Here is a 27073-nt window from a genome sequence, read left to right on the forward strand (position 1 = left end):
CACAAAGGAATTTGTTCAGATCTGTTTCAGGGAGAGTGGGGTCCTTTTCCCTGGTCGAGGGCAGTGCTGTCCAATAGAACTTTCTGTAGTGTTGGAAAGCTCCACTGTCCAGTTTGGTAGCCACTAGTAATGTGTGGCTGTAAACATGTGAAATGTGGCTAGTGTGACTGAGGAGCTGATGTTTTAATTTTTACTTTGTTTTCATTAAATTTGAATACCTGCATGAGGCTATTAGCTACCAAACTGAACAGTGCAAGTAAGAAGAAAAAGGTGAAATAATATTAAAATCAGAGCCAACAAGTTAGACCAGGTATATTTTCACATTTCTGAAACATCTCTATCTTGAGTGACTAGTAGCATTCGATAGGTGTGTATGCCATGAAATGAGGTTGTTTATATTTTCTTGTTTTGTAGCTGGCTCCTTTAATTACTCTAATAGAAAGTCTAGAAAAATACAGCTTCAAAGCTGCAGTATCGCTTGTGGAGCATCAGTCAAGTCCTCTCACCTCAGTTCAGACCCTGATCTCTAAGACTTTCTGAAACTCAGTGTTTCCACCTTGTCGCCTTTTTCTGGATCTTTCCTCACTTCTGCAGCAGTCCTCCAGAGCAAAGATTGTAGGTTGTGATTCATATCCCTTTGGTATCAAGAGCTGGTATTTACTATACTAGTTGGTTAATAGGTTTCATTATCTAGAGTTTGGGATTTACTGCCTTTGAGGCAAGAATTGTACTAATTCTTATGTGAGTTGCCCTTCCTCTTCTCCAGGGTGACACTCAAAAGAATTAAAAGACACTGTCGTTTTATCCCAGCCTTTGTGTCACAGGAGGCAGATATCCAGAATTAGATGATAGCTTTCTTCATATTGATGAGGTTGTAGCAATTAATGATAGAGATGATGTGTACCTCATTGATTTGCAACTTATACAAAATTTAAATTAATTGAGAGCAAGCAAAGAATTAGAAAAATCAGAAGAAATAGGTATACTCATATTCTGTATCTGTAAACCCACCCCCTTCCTTGTTGGAAACCCTGTGCCCATATTAGTCTGCAGTTATTACTATGAACTTAAAGCTAAATTTGAGAACTCTGGCAAACTAGAGATTGCCTTTTCATGTAGTAAGAACTGTGCTTTATGTACACAAAAGAAATGTTGTTATACCAAGAAACTTGACTGATTATGAGAATTATTGCTTTGTTTTCTTCTGGAGGCTAGCATTTTGTTTAGTGGGATGACACTTCAGCGTCCTAATGTCTGTTCTCCATGTCTCCTAGAAGACTGTAACTACAGCTTCTATGATTACCACAAAGACACTACCTCTCGTCTTGAAAGCAGCAACTGCGACCATGCCTGCCTCTGTTGTGGGCCAGAGACCTACCATTGCTATGGTGACCGCCATCAACAGTCAGAAGGCTGTGCTCAGCACTGATGTGCAGAACACACCAGTCAACCTCCAGACGTCTAGTAAGGTCACTGGGCCTGGGGCAGAGGCTGTCCAAATTGTGGCAAAAAACACAGTCACTCTGGTAAGCCAGCAGCTGCTACTCATGTGTGCCCACATGCGAGGGTTCAGGATATGCATTTGTAGAGTATATCCATTTTATGCTCCTGCTGGATTTTTCAGTCTCCATCACTCTTCTACCATACCAAATTCCCCTTCAGGGCTGACAAGGGAATGTGGCATTCCTGCTGTCTATTTAAATAACTATAGAGGTGATCTTACACCAAGGATCAAAACTCTTTGAGGTATTATCTGAGGCCAAAGTATGACTTGACTTAAGGGGGGAAAATATCCTTCACAGAGGCATTTACACTGTTTCATGTATCTCTCCCTCTATCCTAACCACACTCCTTCCTGTGAAACTAGAGTGCTTAAACTCTCTGGTGCTATGTTACCAATTTGGGGAAAATGCTGTGAATTTTTTTAGTTCACTCTTCCTTGAAATTGCGCTCAGGAAGTACTGGAGTTAGTTGGGCACTTTAAAATTTTTCAAGAAACTCACAAATAACAGTGTCCATGTCCAGTGTCCATCAGAAAAAAGGTCCCTAGAAGGAAGAAGTACTTGAATAAAAATTGTTCTTGAGATTTCTAGGGTAAAACTGTCTAAAAACTGTTTTCAGAATATACCCAAATTGTAGTTTAAATGTCCGTTCTTAAAATGGAAGCTAAGAGCTCTTGGTGGCTTTTGAATAATGACCAGTGGTGAGTGAAACTAGAGGGCATTAAAGTGAAGCTTTACTACTTACCCAGGAATCTTTAGGGAAGTAACCAAATCACTCAGCCGGACGCTGAGAGTTAGCACATTCTCTATAGGAATAAAGCCATTCACTGTTATGTAAAGCTCTTATATTAGGAAAAAGCCCATTTGTCCAGGCAGCAAGTTTGATTTTACTTTGGATCCAGTGTTGACTTTTAAAATACATAAGTGCAAGAGTTCTTGAATGTCAAAGGAAATTGTGTGATTGCTGAGCTTGCTGTGTTCTACATTAGATGTGTAAGGAAACAGAAATGTGGTTGGTTTACTTTATGGGGTAAAGCGTGCAAGTAGGAGAGTAAAAAAGTTTCTTAAGGCAGTGTTAATTCAGACTATTAATTCTACAATGAAAGCTTATAGAAAATATTATCTGATTGAGAGAATAATGATGCTGAAAAATACTTTAAGAATACCATCTTTGATATTGAATAATTATTTTCCTCTCTGATTTATTTTTCTCATTTTTTAGCAGGTTCAGGCAACACCTCCTCAGCCCATCAAAGTACCACAGTTTATTCCCCCTCCTAGACTCACTCCACGTCCAAACTTTCTTCCACAGGTGAGTAAATCAGTTGACAAGCCCAGTGATGGGTTAGGTGGGACAAAAATCCTTGTGGGCCCTTTCTAAGCAGCCTGTAATGCACTTGTCAGTTCAGCTGTATTCAGATCCCACTTAGCTAAGGATTCTAGCTGCTGATCTCTATACCATGAAGGAGCTTTTTTTTTTTTTTTTTTTTTTTTGGCTGCACTGCACAGCATGTGGGTCTTAGTTCCCTGACTAGGGATCGAACCCGTGCCTGCTGCAGTGGAAGCTCCGAGTCTTAACCACTGGACCACCAGGGAAGTCCCACAGAAGAAGCTTTTTTTTTTTTTTTCGTTGGAGCATAGTTGCTTTACAGTATTATGTTAGTCTCTGCTGTACAGCCAAGTGAATCAGCTTTATACAGCTATATACATATATCACCTCCTTTTTGAATTTCCTTCCCATTTAGGTCACCACAGAGCATTGAGTTCCCTATGCTATACAGTAGGTTCTTATTAGTTATCTGTTTTATATATAGTAGTGTGTATATGTCAATCTCAATCTCCCAGTTCATCCCACCCCCACCCTTTCCCCCCTTGGTTCTCTACATCTGTGTGAGAAGAAGCTTGTTTTATCATCAGGGTTTCTTAGCAATGATGAAAGGCCGTAGCAGAGGGATGTAAGGAAAGGGAAATTTTCCTAAATTTAAAATAATTAAGATAGTGCCATTTTAAACCTTACAACGTTGACTTACTGGAAGAATTTAGCCAGAAATGCCTGCCAGTGGGGAAGGAACGCAGTTACCACTTCTTCCCCACAACCTCCCACCCCACCGGCTGTATGCCAGGGAGAGTAGGGAAGGAGACAATAGTGACACGAGCTGGTAGGAAGCGTTTGGTTCTACTCTGGAAAGTGATGACATAGAGCATCCTTCTTAAACACAAAGTCTTGATGATAAAGATTCAGACTAGGAAGCTACACAGGGAACTTTCTACCTAGACCCAAGCAACTCTACCCATATTCTCATGAGAGTATTCTTCCAGCAATTGGCTGAACTCACCATTCTTATGGCAGAATGTCATGATTGTCCCAGTCTGGACCTTGAGAGGAGTTGACTTGCCTGGTAGAAAGATTGGGTGTTCCTGTCTGAAGCCTCAGCTTTCAGGCAAAGAGAGAAGGGAAAGGATGTGTGTGGTCAGTGGCCATAAGTGATTTCTGAATTGCTTCTGGGGAGGGGATGGGCAATGCTAACATAAGATTATTTCAATCATCTATCAGATAAATTCTTAATGAATACCTTAGGTATCAAAAGAGCACTAAGAACTATGGATATGAAGTTTTCAAGATAGTTCTCAGCCTCATAGAGCTTCAGACACATGTACAGGCAATTACTGTGTCCATTATGGGAAGTACAGGGTAGTCTGAGAATACATGGGAAGGACAGCCAACTCATTCTTAGAATATTACAGAAAGTTTCCTTGAAGAATTGACATTCCATCTTAGACCTAAAATCCTAGTGAAGTTAGCTTGAGAAAGTTTTGGGGGAAGAAGAAAAATGTCCCAGGCAGAGAGAAGAGCCTATATTCAAGTCCTCAATGCAGAGAGACATGTAGGCTTAAGGAACCAAAGGAAATTCGGTGTGGCTGAGCACAGTGGGCCATGTGGCTGACTCAGGCTAGAGTCAGGTGAGGCTGGAGAAGCCCATAGGCCAAAGCCTTTGGAACCTTGTAGGCTATATAGGAATTAGGGCCTTACCTAGGAACAGTGAGGATCCATTAAATTACTTTCAAACAGGTATTTGACATGACCAGATTTTTGTTTTAGAAAATTCCCTCTTACCACTGTGTGGAGAATAGATTGGAGATTGTCAAGAATGTGGCAGGAAAAATAGGACATTGTCAGCAATAACAATAACTAATATTTAGAGAATCTTGCTATTTGCCACTTACTGCACTAGGCACTGTACATGGGTTATCTATTTTAATCCTCACAACAACTCTGTGAAAGTAGGTATTCAGGTAAGAATCTAAGAATAAGAATCTAAGGCTTAGTCTTTGTTTTTCAAACGGTGGGGCATGACCCATTAGTAGGCTGTGAAATCAATTTAGTGGATTGTAACCAGAGTTTTTAAGTAAAATGAACAAAACAATAGGAAATGTTAGAGTATGTAGCACATAAGTATTGTTTCATGAAGTTTTTATGTTATAGAGGTATAGATAAATATCTATGTACACGTATTGGTTACAGCATGAAACATATTTCCTGTTGTGTATCCGCAGCACACACTCTAGGGTTGTCTTAGATGCAGCTAAATATTCAGACTCACAAGACTATCAAAGGCCACACTTGGCACCAGTCTACTTGGAATGATACAGGACAGAAACCAGAGCTTGCCAGCAAGACGGCTTCTTCAGTAGGAATCCCTATAGCAGTCCATATAATAGTCTCTACGGCTATCCAGGGACTGCTCAGGTACAGGGAAGTGAGATCTTTATCAGGTCAGTGGGAGAGCCACCCTAGCACAGAAATCTTATGCCTTACAGGAGCCTAATACATCTTATAACAATTCCATAGGCATGGCTTTCAAGGTCCCCGCAGTGGACAGGCACAGTTACAAGAGTCACCCCATTTCAGGAAGCCCAAAGCAGGGTGTCTCATCGTCTTTTTTTTTTTTTTAAACAACTTAAAAACGTTGATTTTTAATAACGTATTTCCATCTCTGCTTTTTGCAAGTAATGGAAATGTTAGATTTGATTTAGCAGCAAGAGGTCATTTGTACCATAAGCAGGGTTGCCTGCTAACATAGTTGACATTCTTCCCTTATCAGGTTTCCAGGGGTGTACAGCTAGAGAGTTAACTGAAGGTGAAATCCTTATGCATAAGGAGAAAGGATTTTGCCCACAGGTCACAGTTTAGAAAGTTTGAAAAATACTCTTAGAGAGATTAGGTGTGTTATATTAGGTTACACAGCTAGCTAGTAAGTGGTAGAACCAGAATTTGAACCCAGGCAAGGCTGATCCCATGTTTTTAATCACAGTTTTCTGCCACTGTTTCCGTAAAACAAACACAGCTAGAGTAGTGGTAGTGAGGATAGAAAGTAGACATATCTGAGAAGGATTTAGGAAGTAGAGGCAGAGTAGGAAGCATTAGGAATGATCCTGAAGTTTCTTTAGTAAGAAAGGGGCATTTACTGAGGGAATGATTATAGGAAGAAGAAAAGATTGGAAGAAGAAGTTGATGAGTTTTGGACATGCTGATTTTGAACTTCTTGTGAAATTTCCAAGCAGAGATGTATAACAGGGAGTTGAATAAATGACTCTGAAGTTAAGGAACTGTCTGGTCCTGAGACACAAGTGTGGAAGTCTTTAGTATATAGATAGTAACTGAAGCTGTAGGACGCAGTGAGAGTTCCCAGGAGGAGTGAGGACATTGGGAAGAAAAGGGGTACCAGGACAAAACCCTGAGAAATATTTATATTTTGGATTGGGCAGAGGTAGAGGAAGCCACAAAGGAGACTTAGAGAAGGAGCGGCCAAGAACAGGGAGTTAGAGGGCCAGAGATGGGAGTGAACTGAGCTGTGGATATGAAGAAATTTAGAACGTGAATTAAGGGCATTGGCAGCATTATTACCATACTGGGCACAAGTTCTGGGTGGGACCAGTCTCTGGATTAGGCATTTGACCTCAGCCTGAAGAGGCGGCATGGTATAGGAGAGGGAGCTACGGTTTGGAATCAGAAAAACTACATTCTAGGGTAACATTTGGATCCTCTTAAGAGCTGATGCATCTTTGTAATATTATATATGCTGAGATCTATAGAATTGATAATACTAAAATGGATATTAATATTTGTACTGAATACCATTTCACTCACATATATAGTGTAGAGGATCTGGCAATGTCTGAGATTTATAGGACTTGAGAAGTTTAAGTAATGCAATAATTATTCTTTCTTTCTCCATAGGTTCGACCTAAGCCTGTGGCCCAGAATAACATTCCTATTGCCCCAGCACCTCCTCCCATGCTTGCAGCTCCTCAACTTATCCAGAGGCCTGTCATGCTGACCAAGTTCACTCCCACAACCCTCCCTACCTCCCAGAATTCCATCCACCCCGTCCGTGTCGTCAATGGGCAGACTGCAACCATAGCCAAAACGTTCCCCATGGCCCAGCTCACCAGCATTGTGATAGCTACTCCAGGCACCAGACTCGCTGGACCTCAAACTGTACAGCTTAGCAAGCCGAGCCTTGAAAAACAGGTACAGGCAGAGTATGCACCTGCTTTGGGCAGTAGCTTTGCCATTGAGGCTGGTCACTCTGTAAGGGGTCTTTATCTTCTCAGTGGCTCTTTATGTTAGCACCATTGTCTGTTACTTATCATGTGATAATTTATCCACAATGCAAAAGAGCTGTTCTTACTGAAAGTTGGGTGGCTTTACCCACCATCCCCTTATAGATGAATTTTGATTCCTGTGTAAATGAGCTCCCCCTGCTGGTTCTGAAGCAGAAATTCACAGATGGGTTCTGCTGCCCTCAGTCAGGAAGCACAGATAAGGTAGTAAACAGAAAATGCTATATTCATTTCGGCCCAGTAAGAATCCAGATGAGAATATCACTATGAAAGTTAGGAAGAATAAACAAAACAAGGAAAAGGATTTCATTTCAAAGATTTTCCCTGGTTATTACAGACAATGAGGAGCCAATGAAAAAATTAAGATTTCTAAAATTCATTCTTTTAACTCTAGAGGATACAGACATTTTAGCTCAGATATTGAAGCCTTTCATTTATATTTCTAAAATCAGATTTTCTCCTAAAAACACAAGTCTATAGAAATACAGGTAACCTCCAAAAATACATAAGGGTTCTATGACAGAAAGATTTCTAAAACCAAGAAAAAGGATTTATAGGCAGTCACCATATTCTATTTAAAGAAAGACCAGTGACAAGAAAGAAGAATTTTGGAAAGAAAAGCTCTTCCAAGAAAGTTGATTTAAAAAGTCATTGCCCGGGCTTCCCTGGTGGCACAGTGGTTGAGAGTCCACCTGCCGATGCAGGGGACACAGGTTCGTGCCCTAGTCCGGGAAGATCCCACATGCCGCGGAGCGGCTGGGCCTGTGAGCCATGGCCGCTGAGCCTGCGCGTCCGGAGCCTGTGCTCTGCAACGGGAGAGGCCACAACAGTGAGAAAGTCATTGCTCTATTTCTTATTGCTCAGGCTTGAGTTCTCATTCATCTGAAAATAGTCTCTGATGATCCTGAATCTTCTGCTTCTGGATGGCTGACCATGATTCAGAGAGGCTGGCCAGGTGGTGGGGAATGAGAAGGCTTCCTGCTGCCTTGGCCGCCTTGAACAGAGGAGCCTTATGCATGGAATACCAGCTTTCTTTCTGCCCAGGCAGCTCATAAATGCAGCCGATCTGGCACTAAGAACCTGGGTACCAAAATCTTGTATCAAGAAATACCAGCAAGAACACATCTCTATTCCTGGGGAGGCTACTCACACCCCAGAAAATGCTTTGAGGAACATTTAGAGATAAATTACTTACATGTATTTTAGATCAGGAGTTTTCAAATTTATTCTCAGCAGAACTTCAGTGTTAAAATAATGAAAATAAGATGCCCAGGCTTAGGAGTTTGGGTGGGGGCATGTTTGTAGACCAGCTGCCATCATGTCCCGTGCTGGCTCTCAAAGGACGACCTCTGAGGGGCATGAGAGTTGTAAAGAATGTGGTTTTGAAACATTATTTTATTTATTTATTTATTTAAATTTAGTTAGTTAGTTAGTTAGTTTTGGCTGCGTTGGGTCTTCGTTGCAGCTCGTGGGCTTTCTCTAGTTGTGGAGAGCAGAAGCTACTCTTCGCTGTGGTGTGCAGGCTTCTCATTGTGGTGGCTTCTCTTGTTGTGGAGCACGGGCTCTAGGTGTGCAAGCTTCAGTAGTTGTGGCACGCAGGCTCAGTAGCTGTGGCTTGCGGGCTCTAGAGCGCAGGCTCAGTAGTTGTGGTGCACGGGCTTAGTTGCTCCACGGCATGTGGGATCTTCGCGGACCAGGGCTCGAACCCGTGTCGCATGCATTGGCAGGCAGATTCTTAACCACTGCGCCACCCGGGAAGCCCCTCAAAACATTACTTTAAATTATTAAATATTATTTATCTTTGACCTCTTTTTTGATAAAGATATTTTTAGGAGACAAGAATCTTCAGTTTCATTTCACTTTTACGTTTCTTATTTTTTCTGATTACAAAGATGATACCTGTTCACTGTAAAGGAAAGCTCAAACGTTACAGAAATATATATTGTAGAAATGTATCCCCTCATAATCATTGAAGAGAGTAAATTTCTCCCATAATTTTACCCTCCAAAGTTGCTGTTAGCAGTTTAGATTATATTCCTCCACATATTTTCTTTCTAAAAGAAAAGACAAAATCAAACTATATATTACTTTGTAACTTGCTTTTTTTTCTTATTAGGTCTTGAATGTCTTTTCATATCTCAGCCTTACATATTGATAGAGCTTTTCATCTTAATTATAAAAATATCATAAAAAGGTACCCATGAATTCTTAAAAATCAAAAAAAAATTATTTTCTAGCAGTGAATTCCATGGTCTTTCTTCTTGTTGATCTAATAGAGGAATGTAGTCATTGCTGTTTTAGTTTAGCAGGCCACCTGGCACAGCAGTCTTACAGGTTATCAAGCTCAGTCAGCAAGGATTCTCTTTAGACTCCATTCTCTGAATTCTCTTACTTCAGATCTTTCTACTATCCTTTTTTTTTTCCATGTTTCATTTCCAGTATCTCATTTATAGCTGTTAAGAGATCCCATAGATGAGCATTATGTAGCCATGGAAGTACCACTTACAGCCTACTCATAGAGTTATCAAAACCTGTGTCCAACATTCTCTCTGTGGCCAGGCTAGATGGGTTCCTTTCTGCTTGCTACTCTTTTGTTTAGGGTGATAACAGTCACTTAATAAAAAAATGTTGATTCTGTGCCAGCTGCCATGCAGCATGTGCTAACACAAGGGTTGGGAGGTCAAAGCCTGTACCCTCACAGAGCTTGGTCTGGGGCAGGCACTGTGGCTCTGCCTCCAGGGGAGGAAGCGTGGCAGGTCGTGTAGTTTCACGTAGGCATAGGAAAGGGAGAGGCAGCGTCAGCTGTAACAACAGTGGTCTCACTTCTCCTTCCCCCCATCAGGCATCCCCAACTTCCTTATCCACCCTAGATAAGAGAACCTGTCTTATCCCTTATCAGAAGCCACATTACATTGTGGCTGTGAGAAACTGAGTGGTAGAGTTTAAAGAGCTTTGAGGCTAGAAACATACTTAGGCAGAAAGGTAGATAAAGCCAGACAGACTTATATCATGGCACCCACACTGCCTCCTGTTATGTCTTTTTCCTCTCCAGCAGTCTGTGAAATGGGGCGAAACACCTGTGGATGGCGGAATGATGTAAAGAACTTAAAGTCCGTTAGACTGTGTCTGACGCATTTAGTTCTGAGGGATTATATTCATTTCTTATCCACGTCACCCCACCCCATTCCCTGCAACAAAGACATCTATGTATGTCGCTAAGGCTAGGCTACTGAAAAAAATCCTAGGTTCTATGGGAAAATTTGTCAGATTGCCACCCATTCCCCTACTTCCATCTATATTTTGTATAGGAACCTACACAGTGTCCTCTAAAAAAAAGAGTACTTCCAAGTTGAGAGTATTATCCAATGTATTAGCCTCAAATCCCAGTCTTCCCTTTAAGCAAACTTGAGGTGGTAACTCTTTGCCCTCAATCCAAATATTTTTAACCTTGATTGATGAAACGATTTGTACATTTGAAAAATTTTCAAGCGTCTAACTTTCATTATTCATGCAGCCCAGTCTTAAAAGATGAATTTTGTAATTCAGGGATATAAATGGCTAATTTAGTTCTATCCAGAGTTTTTGGTTTTTATCTTTGTAAAACCAAAAAAGAACAGGATTTGCAAATTCGTACAGGTGCAAAGTAGGAAATATATCAATAAACGAGTAAAACAGACTGGGAGTAAACAAGTAGATTTTTTTTCACTTTCAATGGGAACATGAGTACAAGAGATATCCCACTCTTAATTTCTTTGAAATAGTAAGACAAGCATGACAAAATCGACAATTTGGCCTTGGTGTCAAAAGATAATAGAAGGTAGAAGAGACTGTGGTAAAGTGCAAAGTAATATACTCCATCTCAAGGAGGCAGCAACTTTTTGACAATAGCCAGTTTTTATCATATGAAAACTTTTTCAAGAAAAGCCAGAAATCCAGATATTTGGGGAGATTTCAAGATATACTTTTGAGATTAAAAACAAACAAACAAACAAAATATATATCAGTAACTGTTTAAACACCATGTAGGCAAAAAATAACACCTGCCGGACAGCTTCACCTCTGGATAGTGGTTTATAATCTCTGATAGAGACCATACTTTTAGCTTAATCTTTTTTGTTTGTTTCCCAACCTAACTGTTTTTTTAATTGAGGTGAAATTCTCATCACATCAAATTAACCATGTTAAAGTGAACAACTCAGTGACATTTAGTACTTTCACAATGTTGTGCAACTACCACCTCTGTCTAGTTCCAAAACATTTTTATTACCCCAAAATGAAACTCAGTACTCATTAAGTAGTTACTGCTCATTTGCTCCTCCCCTGCCTCTAGCAATCACCAATCTGCTTTCTGTCTCTATAAATTTACCTATTCTGGGTATTTCATATAGATGGACTCATACAGCATGTGACCTTTTGTATCTGGTTACTTTACTTAGCATAATGTTTTAAAATTTATCCATATTGTAACATGTATTAGTACTCCATTCCTTATTAATAGTCAAATAGTATTCCATTGGTATGTGTATACCACAATTTGTTTATCCATTCATCCATTGATAGATTTGGATTATTTTCACCTTTTGGCTATTGGGAATAGTGTTGCTGTGAATATTAATGCACTAGTATTTGTTTGAGCACTTATTTCCCATTCTTTGGGGTATATACCTACAAGTGGAATTGCTGGATCATATGGTAATTCTATGTTTAACTTTTTGAGGAACTGCCAAACTGTTTTCCACAGCAACTGAATCAGTTTACATTCCCACCAGCAAGGTATGAGTGTTCCATTTTCTCCACCTCCTTACCAACACTTACTATTTTCCTTTTTTAAAAAATTATAGCCATCCTAGTGGATGTGGAGTGATATCACATTGTGATTTTGATTTGCATTTCCCTAATAATTAACGTTGTTGAGCATCTTTTCACGTGCTCGTTGGCCATATGTAAATTTTCTTTGGAGAAATCTCTGAGTTCTTTGCCAGTTTTTTTTTTTTTTTTTTTTTTTTTTTTGGCGGTATGCGAGCCTTTCACTGTTGTGGCCTCTCCCGTTGCGGAGCACAGGCTCCGGACGCGCAGGCCCAGCGGCCATGGCTCACGGGCCCAGCCGCTCCGCGGCATGTGGGATCTTCCCAGACCGGGGCACGAACCCGTGTCCCCTGCATCAGCAGGCGGACTCTCAACCACTGAGCCACCAGGGAAGCCCCTTTGCCAGTTTTTAAACTGGGTTGTTCATGTTTTTGTTGTTGAGTTGTAAGAGTTCTTTATATAATCTGGATACTGGATCCTTATCAGATATGTAACTTGAAAACATTTTCTCTCAATATATAGGTTGTCTTTTCACTTTCTAATGTCCTTTGATGCACAAAAGTTTTAAAATTTTTTCTTTTGTTGCTTGTGCTTTTGGCGTCATAGCTAAGAATCCATCGTCACATCTAAGGTCATGAAGATGTATCCCTAATTTTTCTTCTAAGAGTTGTATGGTTTTAGCTCTTATATTTAGGTCAGTAATCCATCTTGACTTAATTTCTGTATATAGGGTGAAACAAGGGTCCAACTTTATTCTTTTGCAGGTGGATATCCAGTTCTCCCAGCACTATTTGTTGAAGAAACTATTCTGTCCCCATTTGAATGATCATTGCATCATTATTGAAAATCTATTGGCCATGGATGTATGGGTTTATTTCTGGACTCTCAATCCTATTCTGTTGGTCTATATGTCTGTCCTTATGCCAGTACCAACCACACTGTCTTAATTGCTATAGTTTTGTAGTAAGTTTTGACATCAGGAAGTATGAATCCTCCAACTTTTTTCTTTTTCAATATTGTTTTGGCTATTCAGGGACCCTTGCAGCTCTACATGAACTTGAGAATTGGCTTTTCCAGTCTTTCTGCAAAAAAAGGGTGGGGTAAGGGGCTGTTGGAATTTTGATAGGAATTGTATTGAATCTGCAGATTGCTTTGCATAGTATTGCCATCTGAACAATATTCTGTCTTCCAGTCCTTGAACATGATGTCTTTTTATTTACTTAGGTTTTCTTTATTTCTTCAGCAGTGTTTTATACTTTTCAGTGTACAAGTCTTTCACCTCCTTGGTTAAATTTACTCCTAGGTTTTCTTTTTGTTTTTGTTTTTTTAAATAAATTTATTTATTTTTTATTTGTTTATTTTTGGCTGCATTGAGTCTTCGTTGCTGCGTGTAGGCTTTCTCTAGTTGTGGCGAGTGGGGGCTACTCTTCGTTGCGGTGCGCAGGCTTCTCATTGCAGTGGCTTCTCTTGTTGCAGAGCACGGGCTCTAGTCATGCGGGCTTCAGTAGTTGTGGCACATGGGCTCAGTAGTTGTGGCTCACAGGCTCTAGATCACAGGCTCAGTAGTTGTGGCGCACAGGCTTAGTTGCTCTGTGGCATGTGGGATCTTCCTGGACCAGGGCTCGAACCCATGTCTCCTGCATTGGCAGGTGGATTCTTAACCACTGCACCACCCAGGGAAGTCCCTATTCCTAGGTATTTTATTCTTTTGGATGATATTGTAAATTGAGTTGTTTTCTTAATTTCCTATTGGGATTGGTTGTTCATTGCTATTATGAATTACCATGTATTAGAAATACAGCTGGTTTTTGTGTTGATCTTGTACCTCACAATTTTCCTGAATTCATTTATTAGCTATAGTAGTTGTTTTGTGGACTCTTTAGGATTTTATGTATATATAAGATTATGTCCTCTGCAAAAAGAGATAGTTTTATGTGTTCCTTTCTAATTTGGATGCCTTATATTTCTTTTTCTTGCCTAATTGCTCTGGCTAGAATTTCCACTACAATGTTGAATAGCAGTGATGAAAGTGGGCATAGGTCATAGGTCTCTTGTTCCTGATCTCAGAGGGAGAGCTTTCAGTATTTCACCATTGAGTATGATGCTAGCTGTACTTTCACATAAATGCCCTTTATAAAGTTGAGGAAGTTCCCTTCTGTTCCTAGTTTTCTGAGTGTTTGTATCATGAATGGGTGTTGGATTTTCACAAATGCTTTTTCTGCATTAACTGAGATGATCATATCGTTTTTCTTTGCCTTCATTTATTAACGTGGTATATTACATTGATTTTTTAAAAAATATCTTCCATTCCTAGGATAAGTTCCACATTGTCATTGTGTATCATCCTTTTAATATGCTGTTGGATTCAGTTTGCTAGTATTTTACTGAGGACTTCTGCATCTATATTCATGACAGATACTGGTCTGTAATTTTCTGTTATTGTGGTGTCTTTGTCTGGCTTTGGTATCAGGATAGTGCTGGCCTCATAGAATGAGTTAGAAAGTGTTTTCTGCTCTTCTATCTTTTGGAAAAGTTTGAGAAGGATTGGTGTTAATTCTTTAACTGTTTGGTAGAATTCACCAGAGAAGCTGTCTGGTCCTGAACTTTTCTTTTTTGAGAGGATTTTTTTTTTTTTTTTTGTGGTACGTGGGCCTCTCGCTGTTGTGGCCTCTCCCGTTGCGGAGCACAGGCTCTGGACGTGCAGGCTCAGCGGCCATGGCTCACGGGCCTAGCTGCTCTGTGGCATGTGGGATTTTCCCGGACCAGGGCACGAACCCGTGTCCCCTGCATCGGCAGGCGGACTCTCAACCACTGCGCCACCAGGGAAGCCCTTGAGAGCATTTTGATTACTGTTTCAGTCTCTTTAATTGTTATAGGTCTGTTGACATTTTCTGTTTCTTCTTGAGTCAGTTTGGTAATTTGTATGTTTATAAGAATTTATCCATTTCATCTATGTTATCTGATTATTTTTTTAATTGAAGTATCGTTGACTTACAGTATTGTGTTAATTACTGCTGTACAGCAAAGTGCTTCAGTTATACATATATATACATTCCTTTTTATATTCTTTTCCATTATGATTTATCATAGGATATTGAATATAGTTCTCTGTGCTATACAGTAGGACCTTGTTGTTTATCCATTCTATATATAAAAGCTTACATCTGCTAACCCCAGCCTCTCACTCCATCCCTTCCCCAATTCCGTCCCCCTTGGCAACCTGTTGGTGTACAGCTGTTCAGTGTATTCTCTTATAATCCTTTTTATTTCTATAAGATTGGTAGTAATGTCCCCACTTTTATTTCTGATTTTCGTTATTTGTGTCTTCTCTCTTTTTTCCTTATTCTGTCTAATTAAAGGTTTGTCAATTTTGTTGATCTTTTCAAAGAATCAACTTTTGGTTTCATTAATTCTGTTGTTTTTCTATTCTCCAATTCATTTATCTCCGCTCTCATTTCTATTATTTCCTGCCTTCTGCTAGCTCTGTGTTTAGTTCTTCTTTTCTAGTTCCTTAACCTGTAAATTCAGGTTATTTAGGTTATAAGCATTTAGATTTGAATGCTTTCTTATTTTTTATGTACAGACTATTACAGCTTTAAATTTCCCTCTGACCAGTGCTTTCACTGCATCTCCTCAGTTCTGGTATGTTTATTTTCATTTTCATTCTTCAGGGAGATAGAAAATTTCCCTAGTGATTTCTTCTTTGTTCCACTGGTTGCTTAAAAGTATGTTTTTTAGGGACTTCCCTCGTGGTCCAGTGGCTAAGACTCCATGCTCCCAGTGCAGGGGGCTCGGGTTCGATCCTTGGTCAGGGAACTAGATCCCACATGCTGCAACTAAAGGTTCACATGCTGCAGGTAAAGGTCCCGAATGCTGCAACTAAAGAAAAAAGGATCCCGCATGCCACAACAAAGATCCTGTATGCCACAACTAAGACCCGGCACAGCCAAATAAAAGTATGTTGTTTAATTTCTACATACTTAAAATTTTTCTGGTATTCCTTTATATTGACTTCTAGCTTCTTTCTGTTGTCATCAGAAAAAATACTTCATATGACTTCAGTCTTTTAAAATTTATTAGGATTTGTTTTGTGGCCTAAAATATGGTCTATCCTGAAGAATGTTTCATGTGTACTTCAGAAGAATGTGTATTCTGTTGTTGAGTAGGCTGTTCTTTATGTCTCTTAGGTCTAGTTGGTTTATAGTGTTGTTTAAGTCCTCTGTTTCCTTATTGATCTTCTTTCTACGTGTCCTTTCCATTATTTAAAGTGAGGTATTAAAGTCTTTAATTATTATTATAGAACTGTTTATTTCTCCCCTCAATTCTGTCAGTATATGCATCATGTATTTTGAGACTCTGTTGTTTGGTGCATATATATTTGAAATTGTCATATCTTTTTGATAAATTGACTCTTTTATCAATATATAATGACCTTTTTTGTCTCCTATAATGGTTTTTGACCTACAGTGAATTTTGTCTGGTATTAGCATAGCCATCTCTGTACTATTTTGGTTACTATTTGTGTGCAGTATCTTTTTCCATCCTTTGATGGATACCTTTTTGTGTCTTTGGCTCTAAAATATATCTCTTGTAGATAGCATATTGTTGGATCTTGTGTGTTTTTTTTTTTTTTTAAACATTTATTTATTTATTTATTGCTGTGTTGGATCTTTGTTGCTGTGTGTGGGCTTTTCTCTTGTTGTGGCGAGGGAGTGCTACTCTTCATTGTGGCACGCAGGCTTCTCATTGCGGTGGCTTCTCTTGTTGCGGAGCATGGGCTCTAGGCGCGCGGGCTTCAGTAGTTCTGGCTTGCAGACTCTAGAGCACAGGCTCAGTAGTTGTGGCACACAGGCTTAGTTGCTCTGCAGCATGTGGGATCTTCCCAGGCCAAGGCTCAAACCCATGTGCCCTACATTGGCAGGCAGATTCTTAACCAATGCGCTACCAGGGAAGTCCCAGATCTTGTTTTCTTAATCCATTCTGCCACTCTCTGTTGTTTAATTGGTGAATTTAATCCAGTTACATTTAAAGTGATTACTGATAGGCAAGGATTTATGCCATTTTGCTCTTTGTTTTCTACATGTCTTATGTCTTTTTTGGACCCCAGTTCCTCCAATACTGCCATCTTTCATGTGTGTTTTTTTTTTTTTTACACTAGTGTATGTACTTTTTTTGATGCTCTCCTCATTTCCTTTTCTGTATATTTTAGTTATTTTCTTAATGGTTACCATGGGGACTATAGGTAACATTCATAAATTTTTAACAATGTAATTTGATTTGATCCCAGCTTAGCTTCAGTAGTATACAAAATCTATATATACAATCTATAGTATACAATCTATAGTATAATCTATAGTATACAAAATCTATATGCTCCTATACAGCTCTGGCCCACCCCCTTTTATGTTGTTACGGTCTCACATTGCATCTTTATGTATTGTGTGGCCACTAATACATATTAATAATTTTTTCATGCATTTCTCTTTTAAATCATATAGGAAGCAAAAAGAAAAGTTACAAATCAAAGATACAGTAATACTGGATTTTATATTAATCTATGTAGTTACCTTTATTGGAGTTTTTTTTTCTTGTTTGGCTTCAAGTTACTGTCTAGGGTTTTTTATTTAACCTGAAGAACTCTAAAGGGAGTTCTTTTAGGACAGGTCTACTTGCAGTGAACTCCCTTTGCTTTTTGCAGGAAATGGAGTTCTCGGTTAATAGCCTTTTTTCTGTCAGAACTTCAATTGTGTATTTATTTATTTTGGCTGTGCCACACAGCATGCAGGATCTTAGTTCCCTGACCAGGGATGGAACCTGTGCCCCCTGCAGTGGAAGTGTGGAGTCTTAACCACTGCACCGGCAGGGAAGCCCCCTCAGCACTTTAAATGTGTCATCCCACTGCCTTCTGGTCTCTGGTTCTGATGAGAAATTGACTGTTAATCTTATTGAGGACCCTTACATGTGATGCATCATTTTGCTTTTGCTGCTTTTAAGATTCTCTCTTTGGCTTTTGACAGTGTGATTATAATGTGTTTCAGTATGAGTCTCTTTGAGTTTATCCTACTTGGAGGTCACTGAGCTTCTTGGATGTGTACAGGCATACCTTGGAGATATTGTGGATTCAGTTCCACACCACCACAATAAAGCAGATAAAGATAGTCACATGAATTTTCTGGTTTCTCAGTGCATATCAAAGTTATGTTTACACTATACTGTAGTCTACTGAGTGTGCAATAGCATTATGTCAAAAAAACAATGTATATACCTTAATTTTAAAATACTTTATTGCTAAAAAATGCTCACCATCATCTGAGCCTTTATCACATTATAATCTTTTTGCAGTGAGATCACTGATCACAGATCACCATAACAAGTATGATAATAATGAAAATGTTTGAAATATTGTGAGAATTACCAAAACTTGACACAGAGACAGCGTTGCCACATACCTTCAGTTTGTAAAAAATGCAGTATCTGCAAAGTACAATAAAGTGAAGTGCGATAAATAAATTAAATGAGGTATGCCTGTAGCTTCGTATATTTCATCAAATTTGGGAAGTTTACAGCTGTTATTTCTTCAAATATTTCTGCTTCTTTCTGTCTCTCCTTTCCCCCTGGGAGTCTATAATGCATATGTTGGTATGCTTGACAATGTCTCGCAGGTTTCTTAGGCTCTGTACTTTTTCTACATTCTTTTTTCTGTCTGCTCCTTAGACTGGAAATTTCAGTTATCCTATCTTCAGGTTCACTGATTCTTTCTTTTGCCTGAACCCCTTTAGTGAATTTATCATTTCAGCTATTATATTTTTCAGCTCCAGATTTCTATTTGGTTCTTTTAAATAATTTCTATGTCTTTATTAACATTTTCTTTTTGGTGAGACATTGTTCTTCTGGATTTTTTTTAGTTCTTTGTCCCTGGTTTCTTTTAGCTCTTTGAGCATATTTAAGACAGTTGACTGCTACCCCAGTTCTCCTCCTACCCCAGGGTTTACTGCTGTTGATTGTTGAGAGCTGCAGTTGTTCGTTTAGTGCCTTTTCTAAACTATTTTTGCAAATACTATTTCTTGTCATGTGTGGTTATTGAAATTTTTGTTCTATTAGATTTACTTAAACAACTGGAGCCAAAAAGAAGAAAAAGGTAATAATAAGTAAATTAAAACAAAAACAGAAAACCCTTTCTTGGTCTTTGCAGATTGGCTTTGAGCAGGGGGCATTCCTTCAATGCTAAGCCAGGCCACCTGTAACTGTGTCTTAGACTTCACCTCTTTCTTGGACAGAGCTCAAAGATCAGCCAGAGGTACAAGCTTAGGGTTTTCTCAGTTCTTTTCTGAGTATGCATCTAGCCCTGGGAATGCTCAGTGCACTTGGGGTTCCCCAGTACACGTGATAGCCCTTTAAAGCCCTTACTCCTCCAAGGATCTTCCTCCTCAGCCTCCTTCTTCCTAGACCTTTCGGTCTGTCTGCTGCATACCCCACCTACCATCCTTTGCACCAGGTAACTACAGGTAACATATGTCTTTAGATGCTTTCATCAGATGGCACCTGGAAAGCCACTCCAGCCTTGGGTGGGCAAACAAGGGTCAGCCTGCACCAGTCCTTAGGGGATTACCAGACAGGTCAGAATACACAGCCACAAGTTGAAAACGAGGTTCAGCAAACCCTACCAGGAACACAGATTACCATCTCCACAGCTTCTGTTGAACTAAGGGATGGATTTGTTGGTAGGTAAGGAAAAATGCTTTCTTAATAAAATTTAGCAGCCTCTTTCTTCAGTAAGTGCCCCCCCTCGTTATTCTTAGTATTTTATTAGATTCCAGAGTTTTAAAAAGTTGATTCTGTCAGTTTCTGCCAGCTTAATGTTTGCTTTAGTGAAAGGACTGATTCTAAAACTCCCTGTCCTGCCATTTCTGTGATGTCAAACCCTAATGTTTTTTGTTTGTTTTAAGCAGCTTAAAACAACAAACATTTATTATCCCACACAGTTTTTGAGGTCAGGAATCAGGTTGCATCTTAGCTCAGGGGTCCTGGCTCAAGGTCCCTCACAAATTTGCATTCAAACTAGTTGGTCAGGGCTGCAGTCATCTCAAGGCTCAACTGGGGCTGGATAATTCACTTCCAAACTCAGTCACATGGTTGTCAGCAGTCCTCACTTCTCCCTGGCTGTTGGCAGGAGGTTCAGTTCCTCACCTCATGGGCCCCTCCATAGCGCTGTTCACAGCATGGCAGCTGGCTTCCCCTGGAGCGGAAGGTCCATGAGAGAAAGACACCTCCCCATTGTTTCGATTGCTTTATCTTTTTTTTTTTTTTAAGGAGTTCTGCTTTATTTTTAATACATTTTTTGTTTTTTTTTTGTTTTTTAAATTTATTTTATTTTTGGCTGTGTTGGGTCTTCATTGCTGCGTGCAGGCTTTCTCTAGTTTTGGCGAGCGGCGGTTACTCTTCATTGCGGTGCACAGGCTTCTCATTGCGGTGGCTTCTCTTGTTGTGGAGCACGGGCTCTAGGAACTCGGGCTTTAGAAGTTGTGGCACGCGGACTCTGTAGTTGTGGCTCGCGGGCTGTAGAGCGCAGGTTCAGTAGTTGTGGCACACAGGCTTAGTTGCTCCGCGGCATGTGGGATCTTCCCGGACCAGGGCACGAACCTGTGTCCCCTGCATTGGCAGGCGGACTCTCAACCACTGCGCCACCAGGGAAGCCCTCCCATTGTGTTCCTTTGAAGGTGTGTTTGATGGTTTGTTTTATGGGGGAAATGTGTCCTTTTTGGTTAATAAAAAAAGCGTGTGTGAGAGAGAGAGGAAAGCAAGTGATTCTTCTGGTAGGTCATACTCCCCACTCAGAAGATCAACATCTCTTTACAGCATACCTGCTCTACGGTGAGGCCCTGTGCTGGGCACAAAGGGGTGCAAAAGTGTGTAGAACAATCCTGCTCTCAAGTAGCTTATATAGTCTAGAGGTGGAAATATGATAGGACCCTGATGAGAAAAAAAAATACAAGGTAGCATTTATGCCCCAGGACAGTGGTTGCCACAGTATTGATAAGACAGATACTTAACACTTTCCTAAAGTAATAATATGAGAAGCAGAAGGAAAATATGGACATGGCCAAGAAATAAAGTGAAAAATCTTTGTGATTATGTTAGTTTTTCAGATCTAGTAAAATATTTCACAACATAATGATTTCTGAGAATTTTGATATCCTGTTTGTAGAACCAGTCTTTCATTTGGCTCCTACTCATCAATAATCACACAGTTTCACTCTCATTTATTTAATTACTTGTTGCCATACAAAAAGACCATTTGCATCTGCATTGTGTTTTTTTTTAATAGATCTTTATTGGAGTATAATTGCTTCACAATACTGTGTTAGTTTCTGTTGTACAACAAAGTGAGTCAGCCATATGCATAAACATGTCCCCATATCCCCTCCCTCTTGAGCCTCCCTCCCATCCTCCCTATCCCACCCCTCTAGGTCATCGCAAAGCACCAAGCCGATCTCCCTGTGCTATGCTGCTGCTTCCCACCAGCCAACTGTTTTACATTCGGTAGTGTATATATGTCGATGCTACTCTCACTTCACCCCAGCTTCGCCCTCCCACCCCATGTCATCAGGTCCATTCTCTATGTCTGCCTCTTTATTTCTGCCTTGCAACTAGGTTCATCAGTACTTTTTTTTTTTTAGATTCCATATATATGTGTTAAATATGGTATTTGTTTTTCTTTTTCTGACTTACTTCATTCTGTATGACAGACTCTAGGTCCATCCACCTCACTATAGATAACTCAATTTCGTTTCTTTTTATGGCTGAGTAATATTCCATTGTATATATGTGCCACATCTTCTTTATCTGTTCATCTGTCGATGGACATTTAGGTTGCTTCCATGTCCTGGCTATTGTAAATAGTGCTGCAGTGAACATTGTGGTGAATGTTTCTTTTTGAATTATGGTTTCCCAGTAGTGGGATTGCTGGGTCATATGGTAGTTCTATTTTTGGTTTTGAAGGAACCTCCATACTGTTTTCTATAGTGGTTATATCAATTTTCATTCCCACCAACAGTGTAGGAGGGTTCCCTTTTCACCACACCCTTTCCAGCACTTATTGTTTCTAGCTTTTTTGATAATGGCCATTCTGACAGCGTGAGGTGATACCTCATTGTAGTTTTGATTTGCATTTCTCTAATAATTAGCGATGTTGAGCATCTTTTCATGTGCCTCTTCACCATCTGTATGTCTTCCTTGGTGAAATGTCTGTTTAGGTCTTCTGCCCTTTTTTTAACTGGATTGCTTATTTTTTTGATATTGAGCTCCATGAGCTGTTTGTGTCTTTTGGAGATTAATCCTTTGTCTGTTATTCCATTTGAAAATATTTTCTCCCATTTTGAGGGTTGTCTTTTTGTCTTGTTTATGGTTTCCTTTGCTGTGCAAAAGCTTTTAAGTCCCATTTGTTTATTTTTGTTTTTATGTCTGTTACTCTAGGAGGTGGGTCAAAAAAGATCTCGCTGTGGTTTATGTCAAAGAGTGTTCTTCCTATGTTTTCCTCTAAAAGTTTTACAGTGTTTGACTTACATTTAAGTCTTTATTCCATTTGGAGTTTATTTTTGTGTATGGTGTTATGTAGTGTTCTAATTTCATTCTTTTACATGTAGCTGTCCAGTTTTCCCAGCACCACTTATTGAAGAGGCTGTCTTTTCTCCATTGTATGTTCTTGCCTCCTTTGTCGTAAATTAGGTGCCCATATGTGCATGGGCTTATCTCTGGGCATTCTATCCTGAATAGTTGATCTAGATTTCTGTTTTTGTGCCAGTACCATACTGTCTTGATTACTGTAGCTTTGTGGTATAGTCTGAAGTCAGGGTGCCTGATTCCTCCAACTCCATTTTTCTTTCTCAAGATTGCTTTGGCTATTCGGGGTCTTTTGTGTTGCCATATGAATTGTAAGATTTTTTGTTTTAATTCTGTGAAGAATGCCTTTGGTAGTTTGATAGGGATTGCATTGAATCTGTAGATTGCTTTGGGTAGTATAGTCATTTTCACAATATTGATTCTTCCAATCCAAGAACATGGTATATTTCTCCACCTGTTTATGTCATCTTTGATTTCTCTCATCAGTGTTTTATAGTTTTGCAAATGCAAATCTTTCACCTCCTTAGGCAGGTTTATTCCTAGGTATTTTATTCTTTTTGTTGCAGTGGTAAATGGGAGTGTTTCCTTAATTTCTCTTTCAGATTTTTCATTGTTGGTGTATAGGAATGCCAGAGATATCTGTGCATTAATTTTGTATCCTGCAACCTTACCAAATTCATTGATTAGTTCTAGTAGTTTTCTGGTGGCATCTTTAGGATTCTCTATGTATAGTATCATGTCATCTGCAAACAGTGACAGTTTTACTTCTTTTTTTCCGATTTGTATTCCTTTTATTTCTTTTTCTTCTCTGATTGCTGTGGCTAGGGCTTACAAAACTATGTTGAATAAGAGTGATGAGAGTGATCAGACATCCTTGTCTTGTTCCTGATCTTAATGGAAATGCTTTCACTTTTTCACCATTGAGTCTGATGCTTGCTGTGGGTTTGTCATATATGGCCTTTATTATGTTGAGGTAGCTTCCCTCTATGCCCATTTTCTGGAGAGTTTTTATCATAAATGGGTGTTGAATTTTGTCAAAAGCTTTTTCTGCATCTGTTGAGATCATATGGTTTTTATTCCTTAATTTGTTAATGTGGTGTATCACATTGATTGATCTGCGTATATTGAAGAATCCTTGCATCCCTGGGATAAATCCCACTTGATCATGGTGTATGATCCTTCTGATGTGCTGTTGGATTCTGTTTGCTAATAATTGTGTTCAGGATTTTTGCATCTAGGTTCATCAGTGATATTGGTGTGTAATTTTCTTTTTTTGTGATCTCTTTTTCTGGTTTTAGTATCAGGCTGATGGTGGCTTCGTAGAATGAATTTGGAAGTGTTTCTCCCTCTGCAGTTTTTTGGAAGAGTTTGAGAAGGATCGATGTTAGCTCTTCTCTTAATGTTTCATAGAATTCACCTGTGAAGCCATCTGGTCCTGGATTTTGTTTGTTGGAAGATTTTTAATTATGGTTTCAATTTCATTACTTGTGATTGATTTGTTTATATTTTCTAATTCTTCCTGGTTCAGTCTTGGAAAATTGTACCTTTCCAAGAATTTGTTCATTTCTTCATGGTTGTCCATTTTATTGGCATATAGTTGTTTGTAGTAGTCTCTTATAATCCTTTTCTGCATGGTTTTTAATTTTGAAAATGTAAAGTAGGTTTATGTTTATAGTTTTATATCCACTGTTCTAATATCTTTCAGTATTTACAGAGGGTTTCATAAAATGAATTAGCCATTGGTTCAAGATAAGAATAGTAATGCAAACCCAGTCTGCTAGTTTGCTAGCTGCCATTTATGTCTGAAGATGGTAATGCTACTGGTGTTTCTTTTGTTTGAATGGACTCATCTGGAAGATGAGCTTGGCCGTAATCAGGATGGCAGCCTTTTACAAGATGGCCTTTCCTTGGCAACTGCATCTCTCCTCTAATGGATGATATAGGCAGGTTTTAAATATCCCAAGTAAGGATAGTTCTGCAACCTCTCTTAGATTGTGATTGGAATCGTTCTGAAATAGAAAAGTGTGTATGTAAGATTTTTTTGGACATCATTCAGATGCTAAGCATGCTGTGAACTAGAGCTTGACCCATATGTAACAAGAATGGACTTACTTCTGGGAAACTACCCCTGCATCCTAAACTACATTGAAATAGACTATTGTATTTATAGATTCATAGCTATTCTAGTTATGCAATTTAATCATTTCAACTGGGGCCTTCCATTTTACTTTTTCCCCCTTCTAAAATGAAGTCCATATTATCTCCTTTATTAATATGTTTCCAATTTGAGTATGTTCTTTTCTTTCTTGTTGGCAACAGTCAAACTATGTTTGCTTTTATTCTTTTAATAAAAAAGTGAATTCTGAAGTTTCATTTAATTTTCTTCTTCTAGACAGTTAAATCCCACACAGAAACAGATGAGAAACAAACGGAGAGCCGCACCATCACTCCACCTACTGCACCCAAACCAAAACGAGAGGAGAACCCTCAGGTAGGCCCAGCCCTCCAAGGCGTGGCTCAGTCTATGTGATGTGACTTATTCACATGCATCATGAGGGACACTTGCTCTCTGAATCACTTGATATCCTTGTCTTGTGCTTTCTCACTATTCAGTAATGTTATTGCCAAATCAGGTTGGCCTGGGACAGATTAAGAGTGTGGTCTTGAGTGTTCATGAGCTGGCAAACAGACCTTTCATACATATGTCACATTAGACTTGTGTGATTCATGACCATTGCCCCAGGTATCCCACTGAATTCCTAATGATCATTATGTTTTGTTTGTCTCAGCCAACATTTATAAGATGTCCAGTTCACTCAGTTAAGGTCTATCTGTGTTATCAATAACAGTTGTTACATGTGCATTTTTGTTATTACTATTGTATTGCATTAGATCCCCAAATCCCAGATGAATCAGTAGCTCAAAAGTAGTTCATTGAAGGATAAAAGTAGGGATGAAAATACTAGCATCTGTACTACAACTTAGGATAGAATTATAAACTTAAATAGCAAACAAAACTGGTACAAATATACGATGTAAATTTGTATGTCCTTAGGCAAGAGATTTTTTAGTTTTGATACTTTTGTACAAGCAGCTATAAAAGAAAAATGTGGACAGGTAATATGATGATGAATATATGATAGTTGGATTTTATTAGACCAGCAATCCATTTTCTTCTATCCTCGGTGCATTCTTTGTAATGAAACCATGTCAAATAGTGGCATAAAGCCATCAAAGCTTCATGTCATCTTTTTGAAGCAGTGATTTATTAAGCCAGTTCAGGTTTTTCTAAAGCAAGTACAAATTATAATACTTTCTGATATGAAATGAATTAATTTTTAATTTGTCTTTAAAGAAGAGACCAAAACTTGAACCTAAAAGAAGTCCTAGTCATGCATATTGCTGAGAAACTTATAAAATAATCTGCAAAATTAATGACAAGTATTAGGCTTGGAGAGGGAAAAACAGAGCAGGCTATTAGCAACATTTCCTTATCAAAAGAAACTAAAAGAGGACTTCCCTGGTGGCACAATGGTTAAGAATCCTCCTGCCAATGCAGGGGACACGGGTTCAAGCCCTGGTCCGGGAAGATGCCAGATGCCGTGGAGCAACTAAGCCTGTGTGCCACAGCTACTGAGCCTGTGCTCTAGAGCCCGCGAGCCACAACTGCTGAGCCCACGTGCCACAACTACTGAAGCCCGCTCACCTAGAGCCCGTGCTCCTCAACAAGAGAAGCCACCGCAATGAAAAGCCCGTGCACCGTAGTAAAGAGTAGCCCCCGCTCGGCGCAACTAGAGAAAGCCCGCGCGCAGCAACAAAAACCTAATGCAGCCAAAAATAAATAAATAAATTTATTTTAAAAAAACAAGAAACTAAAGGATATCTTATGTCAGTGGCACAGTGTGGGCAAGCAAGTAGCATCATGTGGAATAACACGTATTTCTAATTGGACAGAATCACTGCCATAAAGGGAATAAATTAGTTATTGGCATGTGTGTGATACATAGATAAGGCAAAAGTTCTTGACAGCTTTTTATTCTATTTATCACTGAAAATCTGTTCTACAGAAGAGATTTTTTTCCATTTAATAATTCTTTTTTTTTTTTTTTTTGGCGGTACGCGGGCCCCTCAATGCTGTGGCCTCTCCCATTGCGGAGTACAGGGTCCGGACGCGCAGGCTCAGCGGCCATGGCTCACGGGCCCAGCCGCTCCGCGGCACGTGGGATCTTCCCAGACCGGGGCACAAACCCATGTCCCCTGCATCGGCAGGCAGACTCAACCACTGCGCCACCAGGGAAGCCCCCATTTAATAATTCTTTTATGAGCTTAATCTAGACTGGCAAAGATAAGTTGGGTGTGAGTGGCCAAGAAGGATGCTGTTACTTGATTAAAAGAAGGTGCATCTGAATGTCAGTTCACACACTGCTTTATTAACAGAGAACAGTTGGTAGACAGCCTTCTAATCTTAAGTTTTGAAGGAATAGTGAAAATTAGGAATGTAGTTAATTGGCAACCACAAA

The 27073-nt window shown here is 39.4% G+C and overlaps 1 protein-coding gene across 1 annotated transcript in view; it reads left to right on the forward strand.

Annotated features, from left to right (window-relative positions):
• The window catches only part of PHF21A (PHD finger protein 21A), a gene marked incomplete at its 3' end in the record, with an annotated part of 159068 nt that overhangs the window by 113197 nt on the left and 18798 nt on the right, over positions 1-27073 (forward strand). Inside the window, exons 6-9 of the mRNA XM_079709165.1 lie at positions 1275-1526; positions 2725-2814; positions 6742-7035; positions 24946-25044. Coding sequence (XP_079565291.1) covers positions 1275-1526; positions 2725-2814; positions 6742-7035; positions 24946-25044 — 735 coding nt within the window. The remainder of the gene's footprint in view (positions 1-1274; positions 1527-2724; positions 2815-6741; positions 7036-24945; positions 25045-27073) is intronic.

This window comes from Hyperoodon ampullatus, assembly GCF_949752795.1.
Source record: "Hyperoodon ampullatus genome assembly, chromosome: 7".
In the NCBI taxonomy this organism is placed as follows: Eukaryota; Metazoa; Chordata; class Mammalia; order Artiodactyla; family Ziphiidae; genus Hyperoodon; species Hyperoodon ampullatus.